Source organism: Rhinopithecus roxellana, chromosome 10 (assembly GCF_007565055.1).
Source record: "Rhinopithecus roxellana isolate Shanxi Qingling chromosome 10, ASM756505v1, whole genome shotgun sequence".
NCBI classification, from domain to species: domain Eukaryota; kingdom Metazoa; phylum Chordata; class Mammalia; order Primates; family Cercopithecidae; genus Rhinopithecus; species Rhinopithecus roxellana.
Window position 1 is genome coordinate 38,171,699 of NC_044558.1, and position 25,747 is coordinate 38,197,445.

The following is a 25,747-nucleotide window of genomic DNA, read 5'->3' on the forward strand; positions in this document are numbered from 1 at the left end:
TGGACATCTATTTTCAGTGACTTTTTCCCACTAAAATTAAGATTCAAATAAGCACTGCGAAATCTAATGCCGTCCATTCATTGTGAGAAAATGCATAAAATCAAAATGAAATTAATTTTATCTTAGCTTCACTACAAAGTTGGCTAATTTACATATGAATTTCTAAACATGCCAAGACAAAAAATATCAATCATTTGAGAACAAAGAGTCCACGGCTGAGTTAGTGAAAGACTTCCTAAGTGTCTATGTGGTGGGAAAAGGGGAATAACAAATTGATTTCAGCAAAAGCAAATTTTGACACGTACACAAAACTCAGCTGCATCTTGCAGCGATGCAATAAATCATTGCCATCACTGCACTTACCCTATATACACACTGATAATCACAAGAAAATACAGCAAGGTTGATAACTGACTAGATAGGGGCTCCAAAGAGGCTGCTGGGTGGCAGTGCCATCTCACTGCTCAACTAAATGCAATGACAGTTGCTTACTCAATACGACCGGGGTGTTTGTTTTTGTTTATCCTATGATTGAAGAAAAATGACATATCTTCCAGAAAGAACTACACAGTGCTTCATATAAAATTAAAACTTATTTGGGAGGATAATAATTTAGCTCTTAATGTAGCTATTCAAAATAATTCTCAATAGCTTTTACATTATACTTATACCTGATTCTTTTTCTCATACCTGGTGACATATCTCATGAACAATGACCATGGTGACATCCAGCAAATAAGAAATAGATGAAACACTGGGATCCAGCAGTATTCTTTGTTCCACAAAAATACTTAGTCCCCAGTTCTCCATAGCAGCATACGGATGCTTAGGCACAGCTAAAAGATCTAGAAATAAAATAAAACAGTTCCAAAGGCTTTAACAAAGACACCAGATTCTGAATTTATGTCCTAAAAATGTCCAGAAATCCTAATTATAAGGGATATTTGATTTGACTTAGTGATTTTTTTTTTTTTTTTTTTTTTTTGGCAAATTAAACTACCTGCCATTTCTACATGACAGCAGAAATATAGGCTATCACTGCAAATGCTGGTCATATCCATTCATCACAGTTCATTTTCAAGCCCAGTGCTATAGGTAGCTGGAAGTATCAGTGCCATTATTGATGGGCCCATCCTAATAAATTTCATAAGTCAAGGAAACCAAATGCAGCAGGAACCTACAGAGGCAAAGGCGTTGTGCCTTCTAATGAAAATATATTTGACTCAATGCAGTAAATACTATATTCTTACATTTACCTCAGTATTGTATAAGAGAAAACATTTTATATCTGGTTTAAAATGTGGTGTTATTTTTCTATTTGCTTAAATTCTAGTATATTTTTTCAGTTATATTAAAAGAAAGATGTTAAATGTAAATATATCTTACAGAGAAGGCTTTGCTAGTGGATATAATGGAAAAAAAAACCCTAAAAACTATTGAGGGGACCCACAGACTCTGGTCTGGCTCTGTCATCAACTGGCTATGCAACATCAGTAAATCACTTAACTTCTTAAGACCACAATTCCCTCACCTATGAAATAAGGTCATTAGCCTTAATTATCTCTAAAATACCTTCTAGCTCCAAATATCTACAAATAGATGATTCTAAGATCTGTGCTTATTTTAAAAGGTCATAGAGGTATTATCAACTTCTGGTTATGGTGACACAAAGTGTTCATGCTTTGATGTACTCCCTCTGCTCCAGAGGCATAGTGATGATAAATAAAATATTAAAAGGGAAAACAAAAAAAACATCTCCAGGCTTAAAAATAAACCTCTCCCTGGACGAGAAATGGTACAGAAATGCAAAGTGGTGATTGCATGTGAAGCCACAGGCCTGCTGGGCACTGGCTCCAGCATCAGGCAGTGGCGGCTAGGAATTGGCTCTGGCAGATCCTTCCAGAGCCAAAAGGACCTAAGCCATGCTGACTACTTAATGCCAGGGATTGAGGTAGGGCACGCATGCTCATGAAAACAGGTTGAAAATAGCTGGCACTCCTTGCTTCCTGGGAAAGTCAGTAAGTGGCAGGGTAGAAATTTGAACCCAGCAGCCTGGTTCCAGCACCTGTGCTTTTAATCACAATGCCAAGCATAGTGTTTACAGTCTCTGACTCAGAAGTTCTACTTCTCAATACAACCCTGGGGTAACTCCCTACGATGCAACAGGAAATTGTATAAGAATGTTCACTATAGTATTGTTTGTACAGGTGAAAAGGGAAAATTAAGTGCGTTTAAGCAAGGTAAAGGACAAAGAAACTGAGAAATAGGTATATAAAGGAATATTACACAGCAATCAAAACAATTGATCTTACCACTAGATTCTAACACTACATACGTCAACATGGACAATCTGAGAAAGAGAATATCGAGGAAATAAGTGAAGAGTAAAATGACCCTATAATAACATCCACTATTTAAAAACAAGTAGAATAACACCATGTGTTGTAAATGGATACTCATACATGAACACATGCACAGAGACGGTAATGGCAAGATGCACACACAAACACACATACAGCAATGATAAACATTAAAGTCATGATGGCTTAATGGAAGAAAGGAGGGGAAAAGGATGGAAGACTGTCACACAGTGAATTAAAAAGTTATGTTTTTAATAAGAATATTTCACTGTTGGTGGTATGGGTGCTGATTATAACATTACTGATTCTTTTCCACATGCTTTAAATATTTCAAAATAAGAAAAAGAATAAAATAGTCAACAATCTTATAATAAGGTTGATTTTTCTTTATTCCTGACTTTACAAAATATCTTCTCAGCATTGGTTGTGGGTATTTGTTGTTGCTGTTTCTGTTTGTTTGAGATGGAGTCTCGCTCTGTCGCCCAGGCCAGAGTGCAGTGGTGCAATCTTGGCTCACTGCAACCTCCACCTCCTGGGTTCAAGCGATTTTCCTGCCTCAGCCTCCCGAGTAGCTGGAATTACAGGCATGCACCACCACGCCCAGCTAATTTTTGTGTTTTTAGTAGAGACGGAGTTTCACGATATTGGCCAGGCTGGTCTTGAACTCCCGACCTCATGATCTAACCACCTTGGCCTCCCAAAGTGATGAGATTACAGGTCTGAGCCATTGCACCTGGCCGGTTGTGGTCTTAAGTCTGAAATGTATATTAAAGTAAGTCAAATATGACCCCGTCTTCTGCTACATTTTAGACTAAGCATGAGGGCATAACAGTTATAACACAAAAGAAAGGGAAATATGAGGTAATAGTTGAAGAATTAAGAGTGCTGAGCGAGAGAAAAAACAAATCTGATTGGGGAGGTTTTCAAAGAGATGGTACTTAAGTTGAACTTCAAAAGGTAAATAGGATATCAAAGGGCAGAAACAAGTAATCTGCGCATTCACATATACAACAAATACTGATTGAGCATCTCCTTTGCTCAGTATAGACAGGGTTTTGCCCTGTCCTGCAAGCTCCTTGCTCTCTGTCATCATCGTGCTTATATGCATATGTGAGTGTGTGCAAAAGGTCAATTAACCAGTAATAAATGAATGAGAAAATTAGTAAATGATAAATGCTACAAAGAAAATGTAACAGTAAGATATTGATTGATTGGTGGGGTAGGTGTGGTGTGGTCAAGGCAGCCCTCTCTAAGGTAGTCACATTTCATCTGAGATGTGAGCAATGGTAGAAACTAGCTTGTTTGAAATCGGAAGTGCATTCTAAGAGAGGACAACAAATGCAAAGGCCCTAAGGTGAAAATGAGACAAATATGCTCGATAAAGAAGGTTGATGTGGCTGAAATATATAAAGAGAAGGAACACAGATCAGAGAACTGGTATGAATTGTAAGTTCATAAGCAACAGATATTCTTTTATATAAGATTTTACCTTAACACCTTGTCTAAATATGTATGAACAAACCAGATAACAGGACCACAGTGTGTCAACTTTGTCACCAGTAGATGGCAACAACAGTAGCAGGTCTGGTGTCATTTACTTGTAGCAACATGTGACTAATGAACAAGCCTTCTGATCCAAGCCTGTGACAAAGTAGAGGCAATTCTGTAAGCTGTAGTCCTCCAGGAGCCAAGAGTAGTCAGTCATCAGGGCTAAGCGAGCATATCAAGCCACACATTGGGATCTGGATTGGCTCAAATAGCACAGGAAGAACACTCGACACATATGAGCCAGATGCAGTCTAGGAGTTTGGAATAAAGAGGAAGCTAAACGAGCATATCAAGCCACACATTGGGATTTGGACTGGCTCAACTAGCACAGGAAGAAGACTCTACACATATGAGCCAGATGCAGTCTAGGAGTTTGGAATAAAGAGGAAGGTAGACTTGGGTGCATTTGTCAGAAAGCAAAAGCCTGACTAACAGCATAAGGAGATATGGTGTGGAAACAACTGGAGGCTGGTGATAAAGATATCAGGCACTGGTGACCTAAGCAGGCAGCTGGTTACATACTGGAATTGAGAGGTATGAGGTTACAAAAGTCAGGCCTGGGTAACAAGATTACAGATCAACCAAACAAGGACTCTTCAGCAAATGGAGCCAGAGTCAAATTAAAGTCATTAAAGAATAGAGTAAAACACAGATCACTAGTAGAGGACGGCTTCTTATATATACACAGGTTTTATAATAAATATGAGGAACCATGATTATAGATGGCAGAGTAGGGAAAAAATAAAGAAAACATTGTATGCTACTAACCTTATAACAGTGTATTGAAGAAACTTAGATTTTGTTGAAGCAACTATGGAGAAGTATTTTTAATTGTGGCTCTGTTCTATGTCTTCACAACTTAAGGAATCTTATATGACAGGTTTATAATTTAAGAGCACCTACATCAAGTATATATCCACACAAACATTTGTACACAAATATTCATAAAAGCCTATTTCCAGTAGCTAAAAACTAGGAACAACTCAAATGTCCATCAATAGGTGAATAAATAAAGTATGGTATATCCATGCAATAAAATACAACTCAGCAATAAAAAGAAATGAACTATGGTTACAGTCCACAACATGACTGAATCCCAAAATAGTTATACGGAGTAAAAAAAGAAGAAAGCTATATCTACTGTATGATTCATGCCATTTATGTAAAATTCCAGAAAATGCAAACTAATCTATAGTGTCAGAAAGCACATCAGAGGTTGCCTGGGGACAAAGATGGGAGGAGTTAGAAGATAGCGACGGGAAACTTTTGGGAGTGATGAATATGTTCATTATGGTGATAATTTCCTGTGTGTATACATGTGTTAAGGCACCAAATTGCATACTTTAAATATGGATAGTTTTATTGTACATTACTGTACCTGAATGAAGCTATTAAAAAAAAAAAAGCAAACTCAGTAACAAAAATACTCTTTTGTTTATTTAAGGCAGATAACATTAGTTCACAATGAATTAAATTATTTTAATTTTTGCAAAAGAAATTTGTTATGAGACTATACTCATTAAAATGTATACCCATAACTCTTTCATATGCCTTGAAAAAAGAAGAAAATTCAAATGTTTCAGAATCTAATTTACTTGGAAAGTCAAAGAAAATGCTTGATAAAAGTAGGCATAGTAGTCTGCTTCCAATTAAATGGTATAGTACAAAAAACTATAGACAGATATGAAATAATTCATATAATACTAGTGAATGTGATAACATAAATTAACATAAAAATCTGACTTGTTCTACTTGTTTGCCTCCTACTCACCCTCAATGCACTATAATTTGCCTTCTATTCTTAACACTATCCTGAAACAGCTCTGAATAACTAAATTCACAAACTCTCATGGACACTTCTCAGAACTCATCTTTTTTTGGCATTGCTGAGAATGATCATATGGTAGGCTAGTGTCTATAATAACAGAATATCCATGTTTTTCCTCCACTTCTCAGATGAGCCTTTCTTCTTGTTTTGTTCTGTTTTGTTTTTCATTTTCTTGCCACTCTCTGACTTTTGAAAATCAAAGTTTCCAGGATTTACATCTGTGGCTTCTGTGTTGCTTTGTTTTACTAACTGCTATGATTTAAATGTGTCCTTTCTGAAATTCACACTGAAATGTCATCTCTATAGGTCTCTTCTGCCATCTGAAGACACAATATTCATCCCCTCTGGAGAATGCAGCAACAATGAGTCATCTTGAAAGCAGAGAGTAGACCCTACCAGACAGCAAACTGGCCTGTGCCATATCTTGGACTTCTCAGCCTCCGGGATTATAAGAAATAAATTTCTATTATTTGTAAATTACCCAGTCTCGGGTATTTGGTTATAGTAACATAAATGGACTAAGATACTTACTCTGCTACTTATTTTCTTTGAGTGTTCTCATCCACTTTAACATCATCCATCACCACCCACATGCCCAGACTGCTCTCTTTGAACACTAGATGAAAATATCTAAGCATCTTATAGTAGACTGCTATTTAATAGGCCCCCAGTGTGCTGTGCCTCCTTGTGTAAGCCTCTCCCCTTTTAATCTGGTGAAATAGTACATACTAAAGGAAAGTTAAGAAAGCCTTGCAGCTTTATTTTGCCCTCTAGGGAAAGTCCGCCCTCATAAAATAAAATGGCCCATTGCCCTGAGAACATCATGCAGGGAGAAACCTCACAACTTTGCAAAAGGTCCAAAGAATCACTAAATGAGGTCTGTTCAATAGTATATACTAACTGAAATCCAGTCTCCAGCATTAGTGAAAGTGTTGTCTTATTACCCTTCTGATGCATAACCTTGTAAGTTAGAAATGTACTCTAATATATTGCAGATTATTAAATAATCACCAACAAAAATGTGTACAACATCAGTTCTCTCCTGTCTGCCACAGTCAGATTCTTATCTCACAGGTCATGATAGTCAGTCCAGAATAAGGTGCTTTGCCCCTGCTTTGAGCTCCTCTACGCCCTGGCTCCAGTGCGAAAGAGTCTGGTATCCTCCAGCTCAGATATTCTCCGCTACATGATCAAGCTCACACTCCGCACTCTAAGTGTGAGAAGAGTACAGGAGATGCTCTCTGATATGTGACCTCAGATAGTTATCAATTGTCCTACTTTCTCTCATACTTTCCTTTTGCCTAAGTCATACTACCTACAGTACTGACTTTTCCTGGCAATATTTCTTCACCAGCCAATTTCTGCCTTCTAGTTTTCCACACTCAAACTTATCAGTTCATTCTAGATTTGTCATCCATTTATTTAGCTAATTTGAGATTCATAACAAAGTCTGTAATAAGATCAGAACCTGAATGCCCCAGACTTCAACCTTAATCCTGAGGGGAAAAGGGATAGAAAGTCCTGGAAGACAAGAGTTTTAATGCTGAAGAAATAAATAACCCAGCAATTCAGGAGCATCACCTCAGCAGCCAATCCCTCCATGCCTCGGCAGAAAACAGACCTGCTGCTGAGCCACTAGTGTAGTCAGGGCATGTGGCATCTTCCTGAAAAGCAGCACTGGTCTCTGATGGGATGTAAGATATTTTTGCTCAGAAAATCTAAAGTGCCATACATTCATATTAGAAGTTGTGGTTTCAGAACAGAATAAATTCTATAAATTTGTTCTTTCTGGTTTTCCTTGTACATGTAATGTACTTCTTTGAATCAGGCATTCATTCATTCATTCATTCAATAAAGTTTGCTAAGTCCTTATTCTGTTTGAGCAGAGAAGGAGACTAACAAAGATGCTGCTATGTCCAAGCTCATGTTCCAGTTTTGAGGGGTTGGGGAATGCAAGTAGGGCAGGGGGCCAAATAATACACAAATAGACAAATAGATAATATGAGACTGCAATTGGGACGATCATGAAAATTACACATAATATGTTAAAGAATAACAGAGTTGGAGGCAGAATACATTTGATCAAATGACCAGGAAAAGTTGAAGAAAATTAGTATCTAAGCTGAAACATCAACCCAATCCAGGAAGACAGGGCAGTTTTAATCTTAATCATTGCATTTGCAGTGCTAGCATAGTACCAAGCGCATGGCTAATGTTCAAAAGGTAATTGCAAAATAAATGAATAGCTACCTTGTGATGGCAAGTCATGGTAAATATAGCTTACAACTAGTTTTGCCTGCAATCCTAAGCCACACAGATGTATAACCACTATCAACACCACCCAGGAAAGGGCCTTTGGTTCAACAGTTCTGGTCATGAATTCCACGGTTTCACTCTGCCATGTAAAGAATTCTGCAGCTCTTCTAAATCACCTCTCTACTCCTATGCAAAGTGTCACTTAGATGCATTCCCTCACGATTCACAGATGGGCTCTACGCATACTGATTCTTCCAACCCCAAACCATCTTGTGCTCAAATCTGCAGCCTTCTGACCTAACTCTTATTTCTGTGTCCCGCCCCATTTCACCCTTTGAATTTTACCTTCAATGTTATCACCAGGCTGTACTCTAGTAGCATCTCAATCACAATCCAAGTTATTTTTCCAGCTCTGCTCCTCAGATCTTATTGGCAGAAGGCAATGGATATAATGTTTAAAGCTGCAAGTTGTGGAGTCCATACTGGGTTTGGGACCCAAACCCACATTGTTTAACCTCTCTCAGCTTTCACTTCCTTATTGATAGCATGGGGATATTAACAGTACCCGCTGTGCAAGTTGCTGTGAAGATTAAATGAGTTATACCATGTAAAGCATTTAGTCCTACATAGTAAGCTAGATAAATGTTATCACTATTTGAGATCTTTCCAGTCCTTCCCCACTCTGGGGAATCGAATGCATCACAGGCCTCAGGAAAGAGAGGAGGAGGAGTCTTATCTTCAAAGAAAGATGAAGTTTAGGTTAATATGTTCCATTATAGATTTTAATTTTCAAATTAAAATTTTATCTTGTGATTTAAAACAACATAGATCCTACTTAAGAATGAGCCAGAAAACATTATAGGATATGCCTATATTATCATCCAGGGACATTAATTTTAAAGGCATACGTTAAAAAAAAAAAAAAAAAAAAAGGTGTATTTTGATTATACCATGACTGGCTGTTGCTCAAGACTGTCTATACGCCTTTGTGTTTAAGAATAAAAAATGGAACATCTTGCTCTGAAGATTAATATATGGGGCTAGTAAAAATATAAACTACATTTGAAATAGTAATAGTAATAAGATAAAATTTATAGAAGTAACCTACAACTATTATTTATAAAATGAGAACTACCATTCTTTTTCTTCCTTTCAAGGGTATATTCTCAAGATTTTTACTAATAAACCAATTAGGTTCTGAATGACTGTTTTTCAGTTTGTTTGACAAAGATGTTTAAACTTTGCTATCCTTAGATACATTTCTACCAAATTTAGGAGTCAGTCCTTCAAAGTTTTAAAGCAAAATACATTTTTCTCCTGATGGACTTTTTATTTGGGCATCATTCATTTAAAACAGACTAGTTTCAGCTACACATTGTGGATTCTAACAGAACTTTCATCAGCACTACTTGTATTCAGAAGCTTAGCTTTCAAGTTCTCAAACTTCTAGCATTCTCCTGAATTAGCATTAGGCCATAATAGGCAGTCAGTGTTTTTGCTGATCCTCCTGCCACACATTCAAACGATTTTTTTTTTCATTTCAGCAATCAATTTTCCTCGACATTTACTGATTACTGTCAATTGCAATGGAGAAACACTTTACACGTGTTGCTTGATTTCCTTTTTTCCCTGAAAAAGGCTTTCTATGCCAAAGGATATATCCTATATGCACAGGGAACATTTGTCAGTTTCTTGCCCCTTTAATTTTTAAAATTAGTGCCACTTTGATTTTAACCATCATATTTTTTTGCTGTGTATCTAGTACTTTCAAAATCACAGTCTTTGCTTTAAGAAACATTATTAGGTATGAACACAGAAAAAGACATTAAATGACTCCTTCTGCCCATCCACTGGTGATAGCCCAAGTTGACTAACTACTTGTTATATAACAAAGATTTGCTGTTACCTCAGAGAATACAGGTTGAATGTAAGGTTCTTTCCTATTAAGGTTCTATTTACAGTGTATTTTCATTTATTCCAAAAACACTTGCTCATTACCTAATACTGGCCAGACTGATCTAGGATGGGCATATAAACATTGAACAATAAAGACATAGTCCCCTTAAATTTTCATGGAGCTTAAAAACCAATGGGGGATACAAACAAGTTAAAAAGTATGTATATTATAGACACACATGATGGCAATTACAATGTAGTGCATATGCTACAACAAGTGCACAGTATAATGGCTGCAGCATAGAGCAGGGATTAAGAACATGAACTCAATTCTGCTACTTAATGGGGCACGTTACTGATCCTCTCTACCCATCATTTTCCTCACCTGTAAAATGAAGATGACTATAATTGCAACTATTTTGCAGGATTACTGTGAGGACTATTGTTGAAACACAATTCTCAAGGGTCTCTCACATTTCTGTATATCTTATGAACACAGGCACTGACTGCTTTTTGTTCCACACTTTCTTTTTAAGGATGGTTTTGTATAGCAAAAACAGATATAGTACGCTCTCCAGAGCAAAAGGCTGGCATACATACTATCACTTTTTAAAGAACCACATTCCCTAGGGTCAGGTATATAATCCACTGCATGTGCAGGTATCAGCTGGACCTCTGTGTGTCACTCTTGGGAATTAGGGCTCTGGGAACTGGCACAAAAAAAAATGATGATACCAGCAGGACACAGTGGCTCATACATGTAATCCCAGCACACTGAGAAGCCAAGGAAACAGGATCACTTGATCCCAGGAGTTCAAGACAAGCCTGGGCAACATAGTCAGACACTGTTTCTACTAAAATAACAAATTAGCTGGGCATGGTGGTGCACGCCTATAGTCCTAGCTACTCTGGAGGCTGAGGTTGGAGGATAGCTTGAACCCAGGAGGTCAAGGCTGCAGTGAGCTATAATGTTGTCACTGGACTCCAGCCTAGGCAACAGAGTGAGACCCTGCTTCTAAAAGAATAAAAAATGCTTATACTCTGGCTACTGCTGTAGCTAGAATAATAATGTCTTTTATTTCTAGTCCAAGAGTTTCATGACTTCTGCCAGCATTCATGAAACAGTGGCGGTCTGACTAGTTGATATTACAAGTAGGATAAGGTAAAACCTTAGACTCCTCACAGTTCTTGACAACTATACAAATTAATATAGGTGGCATGCTTAGAACAGTACTTAGCAATTGTTAAGTTCTCAATAACTGTTAGTTATTGTGGATAAAAAATGTCCAGGTCCTCATTCCTGGAACCAGTGACTATATTAGGTTACTTGGCAAAGGGGAATTAAGCTTGCAGACAGAACTAAGGTTGCTAATCAGCTGAAATTAAGATGGGAAGAATAGCTAGGATTATACAGGTGGACCCAATATCATCACAAGTGTCTTGAAAAGTGAAAGCAGGAGATGGGAAGAAAGTCAGTGTCAGATTGATGAAATGTTAGAAAGACTCTACCAGGCATTCTGCTTTGAAGACAGAAGGGGACCATGAGCTGAGGAATGCAGTCTCTAGAAGCTGGAATAGTTCCAAAAAATGTAGAAGATTTTCCCCTAAAGTCTCCAGTGAGAGTAGTATCAGACTTTCAGCCTACATAATTGTAAGATAATAAATTTGTGTTGTGTTAAGCCACTAATTAGGTGCTAATTTATTATCGCATCAATAGGAAATGAAGTTAACCATTATCATCATCATTACCTTTATTATTATTACCATTACTCTGTAAAAGAAGTCTCTAATATTGACAGAAAAATGAGAAAAGCCTTCCTTAGAGAATGCCAATTATGGGATCTGTTGAGTGAACAGTGGGTAGCCAGAGGGGAAGTGTATTTCAGGTTAAGGAAGTAGCATAGGCAAAGAAGAGACAACACAGTACCTTCAGTAATCAAAAAAACTGGATCAATATGACTGAAGCATATACTGATAAATCCTGCTTTGCACATGCTGAGTTTGAGTTACCCCTAGAACATCCAAATAGAGATATCTACTAAGAGGCTGAATGTAGAAGTCTGATGCATTGGGGAGAGGCTGGGGTGGGGAAAAAGATTTAAGAAGTCATCAGCACATAGATGGGAGGAGCCCATGATCAATGCTGAGTAGAGAAGAGGGCTAAGACAGATGTCTGAGGAGCACTAAGATTTAAGAGACACGCAGCAGACGAAGGTAACTGGGGGTAGGGCCCACAAAGTATACTGACAAGATGCTGTCATGCAAAGGGGAAAGAAAATCAGGGAAGTGTGACATCACATCATTCAAGAGTAGTGATCCATCCACAGGGGAGGGAGGAGTTGACGGTGTCTATGAATATCTTAGGTATATTTATAATACACAGGAATATATAAATCAAGTAGTTGAATTTTAATTAACAATTTCAAAGAATACTAGTTACTCATTCAATATTGTTTTCAGCAGATTTCCCAAATCAATTGTAAAACATTTTACACAGATCTGACACCAAATCAAATCCCATATATTAGCACCATCACCTGAAGGGAGGGAAAATCCAATGCTATTAGGGGTTCTCATAATTAGCTCTTTCATGAGTGTCAGTTGCTGAGCGGGCCCATCCCACAGCATGGAACTCAGGACTCTCTCCTATTTTCAAAGTCTGAGGTAGGTGGAAATCAATTTAGCGGTTTGAATAGCTCTTTGACACCCTTTAATTGACAGATTCACATTTCCAGTAGAAGGGAGTAGGAAAACAATACTATTTATAAATGAGCATTCTTAACTCTTGAAATTTGCAGTTGTCAGTAAAATGCATTTCCAAATTCTTATGTACTTTAGACAGTGTGAGTGCAAAGTGGTTACCTCTAAAAGAAATTATTTATGTAGGCTTGGCAAAGTGAAAACAAAGATGTATTGTGCCTTAAGGCCAGTTCCTCTTAGCATAAGCTGTACTAGTAGTTCACACAACATTCAATAAAAAATGCAAACATATAATCCAAAGGAACCAAATGTTCGGTTCTTAGTCTAAAACTATACAGCATTAATTTCAAACAAAATCAAATACTTGTTGAAGCCCCTGAGGAAAAAAAAAAAACACTGATACCCAAAGTTTGCTTAATTTTTTAAAAATCACTTATTGCAGTGCATAGTATTACCTAATATTAACTGGCATCTAAACAATGAATGGATTATCAGAGAGCTAGTTGTATAAACAGGAGATACTGAAATTCACTGTGAATTTTATAGGTTCCTAGGAACAACTGAGAGTGCTTGGCATAATGAGGGCAGAGAAAAGAGAAGAACAGATAATTTAAAAACAGCACAATTATACAAATGGAAAATATGATGACATGGTGTTACTTTACTACATTTTAACACTAAGATGAAGCTAATTTGCCTTTAAGGGAACTAAAAATAGAACCATATCAATTTAGTCCTTGGCCTGCATACTACTGAAAGACTTTATTCAAGTCATTCAATGTCATGAAGAAAAATGAATGCCATGTCCCAGTCAGGTTGAATTATGTATCAGCTGGGAGGCATTGATCAAAATATGAGCCATGTCTTTCATTACTGAAGGTACCTAATGCTTTGTTATAAATATCTTCTTGAGAGTATAAAGAAACTGGCTTTTCCAAATTTTTTCACAGAAGAGTTTCTGAGAGCTTCTATTCATTGATTTTTTTCAAGACCCATTACTAGTGTTCCAAATATTCCCTAGTTCAATTTACATTAGATCAAGAAATGAACTACAGAAAGAACTAATAATGAGGCAGAGATTGAACTGAACCCTTTACCTCTCCAAGCTCCAGTATCTAATGTGAATCACTAAGTTATACTCCTAAATTGTATTTTATAAGGAGGAAAACACTTTGTGCTCGTAATGGGAAAATGCTGAGAAGAGATTTTTTTTTTTTTTGTACTCATCATAAAAATGTTTCTCCTAATGTAAATACTCAGGGAATTGACATAATAGAAAATTGCCAGGAGCCATTTTCCTAACACCACAGTTAATAGAGCATGAGGGTTCTTTAGCTCAAAACGACATGTAACTGATCACTACACTTGCAACAGGAGACTACCATGAAGAAAATGATAACACCCTCCTCATTATTTGTTTTTTCTTGTCCTCCTAATATACTATGCAAATCTTTTATTTGTATACTTGGCATCTATTTGAATAGTCATTAAAATGAAAGCCAGGACTCTAATATAAACATAACATGAAGTGCTATATTAAAAGGCAGAGGTCCAAAAGTGCAAAAGCATCTGCTCGTGTTTTGCAGTAGCATTTGGAATATTTCAGTCCTAGATGGGGATGGAACCCTTAAAGCCTGGCCACCTTTCCCCCCTTCTAGCCTGGACAGGGAATGCCCCAAAATGAATGTGATGAAAGCTAACAAACTCAAGGAACATATGTCCAACTCTCTGAGTCTCTGTGTGTGTGTGTGTGTGTGTGTGTGTGTGTGTGTATAATTACATATTATATTTATATAATATTTCTATTATATAAATATACATACTGAGTATATATGAGTGTATATACTGCATAATAATATTACATATATACACATCAGAATTCAGAATATATGTGTGTGAGTATATACATATATGTATAGGAGATACACGTGTAGGATTAAGATTAGCCAAATTTTGGTAAACGAGTTGAATTCTATGAGTCTATGATTGTAAATTCATACTGAAAGTAGACTCCTCTGTATCTAGTCCTATATAACTCCAGGCAGACAGAAAGATTAAAACCAAGCTATACTTGTGGGTTCTGTCCCAATGGGTCCAATTTAATAATAACAGCAAATAATACTTTTTAAAAATCATTTGTAAAGTCTCCAAATTATAAATACAATAGCTCTAACTTTTATTTCTGACACTTCTAACATCTCAGACTGTTTTAAACCTGACATACTGATCTCTACCACCCTAATGGGGTCTAATAAATCGTTGACTACTAGGTAAGTTTTCATATTTAATGTAATTGCCATCCCCAACACTTCCATTTGTTACTGGAAACATAAATCCATCCATTAAAGATTCTGCACTTAATTACAAATAAGTATAATGATATTTCAGGAAAAAACATTTCTACAGAAGATATAACATTATAAAACACATTAAATAACCAAAAGTTCTAAATTTACCTTTACAAAAAAAACTTTCAAAATTTTCAGCCTTGACTTATAAAATTATTTTTAAAGTTTACAACTACTAAACACTTGTATAAAGTATCCAGATTTTTGTACCAAATAACCAGTTGGTTATTATTATATTACAAAGATATGCCACATTTTCAGATCACATACAACATTTTTTTAATGGCAAAGAGTACCTGAGAAAGTTTTTACAAAATTTTCTATGCTGATCATCTATTGATAAGATTTAGCACTTGGAAATATCAGAAATGTTAAGCCTGAGAACATCAAAGTCATTAAGTTTCTAAATTTGAGATCACCATTGACTCTGAGACTTTATTAAACAGTCATCTCTCCCTTCTTCCTTCCTGACCTTCTTATCCTATATTACTGAGTCTTAGATTAAAGGTGTAAAATATTGTGTTCAATGAATCATAAAGCATTCTCGGTGTTCTGGGAAGCCTAAGATCCATGAAGAGAAATGGCAGGAGGCAAGTTAGGATGGAAGCAAATAAATCTTGAAGGATATTGTATAGCTTTATGGGTTTTTACTTAAATAGTGCAGGACCATGAACAATTTGTGTTTAGGGAGAAAATTATCATACTCTAGCCTTGTTACTCCAAGGTGTGGTTCATGAATCAGCAGCATTGGCATCACCTGAGAATTTGTTAGAGCTGAAGAATCTCAGAACTTGCTCCAGACCAACTGAATGAGAATATGCATTTTAACAAGGTCCTCAGACTACTTATATTTACATTAAAGTTTGAGAATCACAGACTTAGAGTAAGTCTTCCATGATGGGGTCCTTTCCCGTGAGGTTGCTTAAGACTATCCATGAAGATTGGAGAGTAAAATACAACGTTTATTTATATTTATTTTTGCCTGGTACAATAAGAAATAGATTAAGCTTTTTTCAGTATTCAACATAAGATATTCTCTTTTGTTTATGTAGCAAGGTCCATGAATAGGGTTTAGTGGTTCCATAGATGTCATAATAGCACTGCCTTTCTCATTAGTTCACTTTCAAGGGAAAAGGGCATGTGACAGCACCTGAGCACCAACTTAAATCAATTTATAAATTATATTATCTAGTTTAAACAATCTTCACAAAATAAATAGATAGCTTAAAAAGATTCCTGAAAAAAATATTATATTGGAGTTAACATTTATAAATGTTTAGATCCCTCAACCATTATACTCCATTTTATCCCATTTTCATTATAAGTTAAAAACAAAGAGTTAATTACACATTTTTAAAAAATTGTCAACAAGCATACTTGCACTATTGATTTATATTACCCTTACAATGAACCTTACTCTAAATGCATATGTGCCTTGAAATTTAGCTATTGAAAATCATAAGTGTACTACTTCAAAAGTAGATAAATTCAGCTAAGTCAGAATAAATGTACTCAAAAACATCTGGTAGCAGTACAAAACTGAAAATGAAAAGGAGACTGTGACAAAAGGTATAAATTCTTCGAAGCTTTATGACACTGCCCATCACCCGAGAAACCCAAATACTTATCCTGGTCAATTTAGGAGAACTTGTGCACCCACAGGTTTAACACAGCATGGTAGCTGCCAAGGCTTATGGTTTGCACCCTCTGAATCAGTGGTCTGAGCTGTACCTGGGCCCCTTTGAGCCACAGCTGGAAATGGAGCAGCTGGGATGCAGGAAGCAGTGTCCCAAGGCTGCTCAGGGCAACAGGGCTCTGGGCCTGACTCAGGAAGCCATTCCGTCCTAGCTAGGCCTTAGGGCCTGTGATGGGAGGGGCTGCTTCTTAGGTATCTAAAATACTTTCAAGGCCTTTTTCCCATTGTTTTCTCTATTAGCACTTGCCTTCTTTTTAGTTATGCAAATTTCTCTAGTAAGTGGTTGCTCAGCAGTCAGCTTGAATTTTTCCCCTGAAAATGGGCTTTTCTTTTCTACCACAGAGCCAGGCTGCAAATTTTCCAAAATTTACACTCTACTTCTCTTTTAAATACAAATTCCAACTTATTTCTTTGTTCCTGCATCTGAGCTAGGCTATTAGAAGCAGCCATGTCACATCTTGAATACTGCTGCTTAGAAATTTCTTTTGCCAGATACCCTAGGTAATCACTCTCAAATTCAAACTTCCACATATCCTTAGGGCATTTACACAATCCAGCCAAGTTCTTTGCTTAGGCAAAACATGAGTGACCCTTGATCCAGCTCCCAATAAGCCTGTCATTTCCATCTGAGACCTAATCAGTCTGGATTTTACTGTTCCTATCACTATCAGCATTTTAGTCACAACTATTTAACCAGTCTCTTAAAAATTCCATACTTTTCTTCATCTTCCTGTCTTCTTCTGAGCCCTCCAAACTCTTCAAATCTCTGCCCATTACTCAGTTCAAAACTTGTTTCCATATTTGTCTGTATCTTTATAGCAATGTCCCACTGCTCAGTACCAATGATCTGTGTTCTCGCATTGCTATAAAGAAATATTCAAGACTGGGTAATTTATGAAGAAAATAAGTTTAATTGGCTCATGGTTTCACAGGCTGTACAGGAATCATGATGCTGACCTCTGCTTGACTTCTCGGGAAGCCTCAGGAAACTTACAATCACAGCAAAGGGGGAGTAGGCATGTCACATGGCCAGAGCAAGAGCAAGAGAGTGAAGTGGGAGGGGACTCATGATTTTAAATGACCAGATCTCATGGGAACTCACTATTGTGAGGACAGTATCAAGAGGCTGGTACTAAATCATCCTTGAGAAGTCCACCCCCATGATCTAATCACCTCCCATCAGGTCCCATGTTCAACAGTGGGAATTAGATTTCAACATGAGATTTTGGCAGACACACTGTATCCTGTTCTATTTTTATGTTAATGGAAAAGGGGCTCAAAGGATCAACAATAAATCAAAAATAGTAGGGATATGCACCCAGAGCTATGAGATACTGAAAAGATCATGCCTAAGCCGTCTATCCGTCCATTACTAATAATGCAGTCTAAACTATTGTTTTAAAAAGTTTTTTAAAGGAAAAAAAAAAATAGTAGAGGCAGTGTGTATGAAATGCCAGAAAACAAAATTCAAAAATCAGATCACATGCATTACTGCTATTAAATAAGCAACATTTACAGGTTTATTATGGATTAACAGGGTTGATTTCCACAAATATTCAATCCCTTGTCACAGCATTGTAGTATAAAAGGCAAGACTGTGTGTCAACTTGCTCTAAATTTCTTTGCTTTAGTGCCCATGAGTTTATATAAAAATTTAATTAGATCTCTATTTCAAACATAAATTTTTTGGCTACTGAAAGTCTGCATTCTTTAGTATGGTATATTATCTGGTGTCAATGAAAAACATCAAAATGTGCTCTGCCATAAACAAACACACCCCTTAACAAGAACTAGTAATCTTAAACCTTAGAGGAAAAGAGGAAGCTGGATAAGATGCAAACCATGCTCTGTTGACATTTTCAAATTAAGAAAATATATATGGCACAGTACCGACTGCGACAATATACGAATGTTTCATTTCCACTCTGACTGAATATAACAGCAGGTGGTAAAGTGGCATTACAAGCCAGTCACTTACACTTTAAGCCCAAAGGCAAAGTGATCCATTATTTTTGCAGAGTTAGCTTAAGTTATTCCTCTTCCACACATACAAAAAAAAAAAAAAGTAAAAACAAAAAATTTCCATTACCTCCAAAGGCAAACAAAATGACTAGAGATAATATGTCTCCTTTTCTTTCTTTCATTTTTTTTTCCTAAATTGCTTTCTGTAATGCTGTGGTTCAAATCATTGGGCTAACCTGTAATAGCATTTTACATATTCTAAGACACTTTAGAGATAGTAAGTTGTAATTCTTAATGTCATAATTCAGAATATAATACATAATGGACACAACTTTGAAAAATAGTTCTAAAATAGTCAAATGAATTAGATTTTAATATTTAACCTTCAAATAATTTTTCTAGAACGCTACTACCATAAGTTTACCAATAGATTAGCTAAAGTGTATTAACCGTTTAACACTGATACTAAATAAAACCAATGCTTATTTGTCAAACAATCGTTACATAGTATGTTTTTCGGTTGAAGTACATTTGTTTTATCATGAATTCATAGTGGTTTTGTTTGTTAAACTAAATAGAGCCTTATTGCTAGCCCAAATGAAGCCATTACACAATTTACAAAAAGCCACCTCTTACGCAAGGCAATGTAATACCATCAACCAGAAAACAGTCTTAATAAATGCACAAATCTACGATGGTAACAAACATGAATGGCAGCCTTCTAGAGTTGTGCAGTGCACAACTTAATCTATTAGGTTGTGTCAACAGAATTAGCAAGAAATGCTTCCTAATCCATAAAGCACAGAAATATAATGCATTCTGCAAGGAGATAGTGAAACAGGCTTTCAAAATAACAAATACACTTGTAAAGAGATGACTTATGAAACACCATTTTTGATCAAAGGACCTAGTAATCATTAAGAACATGATGGGAAATCAGCTACTTTTTTCTTTACAGAGGATATAGCAAAAAACAAATGGACTTAAGTTAGAAGTGTTACAGTTATAAATTTTTTCTGACAAGAGAGCTATTGAACATTCAGGTAATGTGCCAAGAAAGTCTCTTTACTGAGCATGGTTCTCAGCTGTGCTGTACCTTAGAATAAATTGAGAACCTTTTAGAAATACTGATGTCTGGGTCCCACTCCAGATCAATTCTCTCTGAGTCTCTAGGGGTGCGGTTCAAGCACCAATCTTTTTTGAATATTCTCCAAATAATGTCTAATGTCCAGCCAGGGTTTAAAACATCAGACTTAGAAGGTGATTTTAAAAATAATATTCCTACCTGAGGTAGACTAGGATAGTGGTTCTCAAACATGAGTATGTATCAGAGTCACCACCAGGGTTTCATAAAACAGATTGCTTGATTTTGTAGTTGCTAATGCTTTTGGTTAAGAATTATACATAAAGAACCATTGGTCTAGAACCTTACTACTCAAAATATTGCCCTGGAATGGCAATACTGACATCACTAAGAGCCTGTTAGAAATGCACAATCGGGCCCCACCCATCACTGAATTGATATTTGGATTTTAACAAGGTCCCCAAGTGATTCACATGTAGATTAAAATTTGAGAAGCACTGGTCTAGGGCACAGACCAATTAAAAAGTCTCCTGAGATAAGGAGAAATACAAATGGGAATGAAATAGAATAGAGACCTGTAAATAACTGGAGAGCTCATATTCTAAAACCTTCATCCCTAACCCACCAGTGCCCATGTGGGAATGCAGCCCCAGCATTGCCAGATACTCTAACATTTCAAGAAAGCCAGGGGGAGAAAAGAAAGCAAGCAAGCTAGTAATCTGGATTTTTACGTGAAATCTCCCAACTGTAAAATATTGGCAATTAATTCAAAGGCTTCGTAACACCTTCAAGACCAAAAATATCTATCCATGTGCCATATTAGGCCTAGAGTTTGTCCATTTGTAATGTGTGATCTAGAAAGAGTCAATCATAAATTGAGTTGGAAATAAATCAGTGGAATTCCTTTAAAAGTTTAAGATGAATGATATATTTGGTAACAGTTAATCATTTTCCATAGGGCACATTTCTACCTAACATGAACTCAGCAAAGCAATAGAAATAAATGCTAGGGCAGCTTTGAAACACAAGTTATGGATGAAAGAACATCCAGCTATGAGGTAGGAAGCAAGAGAGGTTGCTGAAATGGGTTGGGATTGTCTCTGAAAAACCTGAGAAGCACAAGCAATCAATCTCAAAATGAAAAGGGCCGAGGCACTTGATTATGGGATAAATACACGTATGGACAGTGCAATATTTTCTTCAGAGTGGAAGAAAAATAGTAGTATTATACATGTAGAATTTGTTTTCACTTATTAAAAAATATGTGATAAAACAACCTCAGTTCCACAGTTCATCTTCATCTATATTTAATAGCATTAAATCATATCATTTCCTTTAAGAAGCAATTTGAAATAAAAAATTCCAACTGAGGCACACAACATGCTCAATGTCTGATACTTTAGTGATTTCTTGGTCATTAAGTATTTTTCTTTAAACCTTCAAATAATCACTTGTTAAGATGTCTTAGAAGCTATCTGGAGAAGAAGAAGAAGGTACTTGTTGGAAAGGTCACATAGGAATAGAAAAATACAGAGAGCAACTAAGCAGGCTGAGAGAATCATGAAAGTCAAATTACCTATCTGAATGGGAGAAAAGAGAATAGAAAAGTTATGAAAACTGCTTATTACTCTGCTAGAAGTACCAATAAACAAGCAAAGTTTCATAAAGGCCATGGGAATGGCACAGAAAAAGACCAAGGAGAATATCCAGCCTCTCCTCACCAGGCCTCCTTTAAAATACACTGCTTTCACTATGCGATCCTTAACTCCGTAAGCTTAAGTGGCTCGCTCTCCAGATTCACTAACAGACATTTCTTAGCCTGTGATAAATGGTGTTCATAATATGGTTTAGATTTAATCTTATTAAATTATTAAATACTATCTCTCACTTCTCTCCAAATCCCTTCAATTAGGCCCACAATTAGGACAATAGGTATTTTACTCAACCATGCCCTTATAAAGTCTTCAAGTTTTGCCATTAGAATAATAAACCAAAGTTTAGCAGGATGTTTTTCTTGGTTCAATATTTAAGGGTAACTATCATCTCTTACTTTATGCTGCTATCAATTGATATTTCAAAAAAAATGTTGGATATGCCAATAACAGTTAAGTAACAAAGAAATATCAGATAAAACCATTCCCCTTAAAACAATTAAGCAGAACTTTGAGCTGCATCTAGCACCCTAAAGGACATAGATTAGCAGATGAAAGACAGACTTTTACAGTGCAATTAGAATAAGGGAATTTGTAGCAGAAGCTGCCAAGATTGGGGGTTACAAGTGTGAATATCTCCTAGAGTCTATACTTATAAAAAAGAAAACTTCATCTTTGAGTTTTTTTTTAAATACTGAAATCAGAACATCTAAAAGATGAGTGCACTGAAAATCAGGAGCACCTTGTTTTTTTAGCTTTGCCTATAAAGAAACTATGCGACCCAAGGCCAAGGCATTTTGGTTTCTTTATTTTAAACTGATGTCACAATTCTTCTTTATATGCAAGAAGAGGAATAAAATAAATTAACATTTAGTTTATTATTCAATATCTTCCAGGCTCTGTCTTTGGCAAAATTACCAGTCAGATGGGATGATGAATTACACAATCTTTATGGCCCCTTTAATTGAAAAATTATCTCATTTCTATGGAATATTTGAGTAAATTGATATGTAAATCACATGTAAATCCTGATAATAGTAAGTCACACTAGCACTACTTTTCTCTTGGAATCCACTCTCTTTCTATAGCAGCCTCTCCCACCTGCAGTGAATAGCTCCTTTACCTACTTGTTAGTACTAAACCCAGAAATATAGAAAAGATCCATAGCAGGAACCAAACAAAATGCCTATCTTCCTGATCATACTGTCACAATACATTATAATATAAAATATATAGAGAAAAATGGATACAGCTTAATGCAAAATGTTCCACTCAATGTGTTCTCCATTTTTTCTCACAATACACTAAAAGTTTTCCTTATTTTTAACCAGTTTACTTCATTACCATTGTTATGTTTATACCCAGCTATTATGCTAAATCCTACAGAAAAAGAGGTGAATAATACCCAATCTAAGTCCTTGCTTCTTAGGTCTCAACAAGGTCATGAAACATAGTTTAAGTACCTAGTAAGTGCAATATAATACCTGGGATACTAGGAAAATACAAAAAGAGAGCATCTAATTCAATCATGGAATACAAAAAACGCTTTCTAGAGTAATGGTGATTGAGTAGACTCCCTTAAAGATAAAGAAGTTATGAACAAAAAGAATGAGGATACAAGGCTTCCCAAGCAGATTAAGTAGTGGAAAACACACACACATACACACACACAGGAGAGAAGCAGCAAAGTATGTGTGGAAAATAAGCTATAGAATACTATTGTAGTACAGTGTTGGAAGCACAGGATTTAGGAAAATGAAGCTAAAGTGGTAGTCAATGGCCAAATTATGGAGGACTTTATATGTCATGCTAAGAACTTGTATTTTATTCTAGGAGCAAGGGGAAGCCAATGAAGAGTGCAAGAGAATAGCATGGTCAGATTTACCTTTTTCAAGTTTGAAAAGAGGATTTCAGGTAGAAATAACTGAAGGCAAGAAAATAAGTGACAAGTGAGTCCTTATGCTATGCAGTGTTAACAGAACTATGGAAGAGTGGATAGAATTAAGTAATAGTTAAGATGTGAAATTGGATGACTCATATGAAGGCAACAAAGTGAAGGAACCTAAGAATCCTCTCCTTATTGTTTATAGCTTTTAGGCCAACTCCTTACATGGGAGGGCAAACATTTGTGATAGCGAAATACATGGGAAGAGCCAAACTGTTCAGGGTGCAAAATGGGAGCAGGGAAGCTGAATGCTGTTTGGATCTGCTGCAAAAATATAACTCATAAGCCATGAAGGGAGGTCCAGTAAGCATTAATTAAAGTGGTAGAGGGAAAAACAGGAGGTACTGCTATCAGAGGAAATAAAGTTCCAAGAATGAAAGACGGATCAATAACGCCAAATACAACAAGGAGACACAGATAAATAAGTAAGGAAAAAGTGTTTATTGGATTTGGCAAATTTGCCTTTGCCAGGTAGTTTCAATGGACTGCTGGGGATGAGAGCCAGACTACTGTAGGCTCAGGAGTGACTAAGTGATAAAGAAGTGACAACAGTAAATCTTCCATAGATTGCAAAGTCATGTGGATAAGTGAGACTTGCCCAAGTATCTCTGCCTTCTCTTTGTGGAGCAAAAATCTCCTTTGTATTTTATCACACATCGATAAGGCTCCCTATCAAGCTGGCTTAAAAATAGAATTATTTCCTTTAAACTGAGTGAAAAGCCTTAATCACATTAAAAAGTCAATGTGAATAGTTATCAACCACCTAAATAAGTCTCATGTAGAGGGGCAGGATGAAGCAGGATGCCAATGTAAATCCCAAATAATCCCAGCATCATTTAGACTATCCTCTCTTTGCAAGGTGAAATGTTATTCTAATTATAGAGAATATAAAGAGACTTGTGGCTTCAGTTAACACCCCCCACTCAGCCTTTTGCTTAGTGTTCACAAGGAATGTTCTAGAAAATTCTGTCTGCTGTTCTCAAGTTTACTCAAGGAAAAATGGGTGGCAGAAAATGGGAGGATTCCTTTCCAAATCAACTTATTCATTTATTTTATATTTCAAGCACTATCGCTGAAATATTATTGTTCATTTCTATTTCTTACAAGCATTTGCTTTATTATCTTTTATCTTTGGATTTTGAAACCATCAAAATTCAATATTTATGAGATGTATTTGGCCAACAAAGTCAACTGGAATGGAATAGCTTTGAGTTCTCTGGAAATGAGAATACACCTATAACAGCTCTCTTCATTAAACTCAAACCCAATATTACTTATATTTTATGATTCTGCCTGTAACAGTAAACCACTTAAAAACATTTTCAGAGATTCTCCAGAAGGATTAAAAGGAAGCTGTATTTCTCATCAGGTTTTCCCCACACCTCCTGTCCTTTTCCCTTTCCTGCCTGTCCAGCTTGATGTCAATCACCTTGTGTACTACAATGATGAACTGTCTTACTCCTCACTGAAGGCTTTGAGAGACAGAGCAAGAAAGTCATCATGGGGGTAGGAAGAGCAAAAAGAGTAAAGGGAAAATTGAAAAATTATTATTAATCAATTTTATTACTGCTGTAATCAAATAACAAATTATTTTTTTCCATGCAAATGACTACATAACTTCCATGATAAAAAGGGAAAACATTATATGAGAGGAAGGCAAATCATCATTTATAGTCAAAGCAAAACAACAGCAAAAATAAAACAGAAAGAGTCTATTACAACATAGCCACTGTAAACTGCAAGTAGTTAAAATTTATCCATCGATTTTTTTTTCTTTAAGCCCTTATCATCTTGTATAGTACTGAAATCTCAAGAGATAGCATGGAATTGAGTATAACAGCATTTTGATTCCCCTTAGTTTATCCTGATTATCCTCATTTCAGAAAGTCATAACACATGAATATCCTTCACTCCAAAAAATTGCCAAGTATGTATTGTTTATTATTGAGTCATTTGTTACTAGCTTCTTAATAAATATCTATTTTGAATGTGCACATCTCTATCCTTTGCAGTCAAAGTAAATATGTGATGTCATCTGAATCCCAGAAACTGAAGTCCTGGTTGCTATCATTAATAGTTACCAAACATCTACCTGTGACAGACCCTGTGCTGGGGGCGATCTACTCTGATGTTCCAAGCATACCACAACCCCTACTAAGAATACAGCATGGGGTTTATGCCTCAGATGCTAGAGCCAGGCTACCTATTGAATCCTGAGTCTACCACTTACTGACACTATTTAATCTCTATGTACCTCCGTTACTATTTTTGTCAAAGTATGCTGGTATGGATATATATCATTGGACTGTTACGAAGATTAAATAAGTCAATATATGTACTAGCATTTATATGCTTATATATTTTATCTAGCATTATTAACATGAAATGTAAAAGATAAATATATTTTGAGTCCTCTACAAAATGAAAAACAGTTTGTAAAAAAAAATCTCAGATGCCAATTTATTCTTAAAA

The 25,747-nt window shown here is 36.1% G+C and overlaps 1 protein-coding gene across 1 annotated transcript in view; it reads right to left on the minus strand.

Annotated features, from left to right (window-relative positions):
• Positions 1–25,747, minus strand: part of TRHDE (thyrotropin releasing hormone degrading enzyme) — a 427,994-nt gene that overhangs the window by 224,153 nt on the left and 178,094 nt on the right. The window contains exon 4 of the mRNA XM_010353807.2: positions 691–845. Within this exon, the coding sequence (XP_010352109.2) occupies positions 691–845 (155 nt within the window). The remainder of the gene's footprint in view (positions 1–690; positions 846–25,747) is intronic.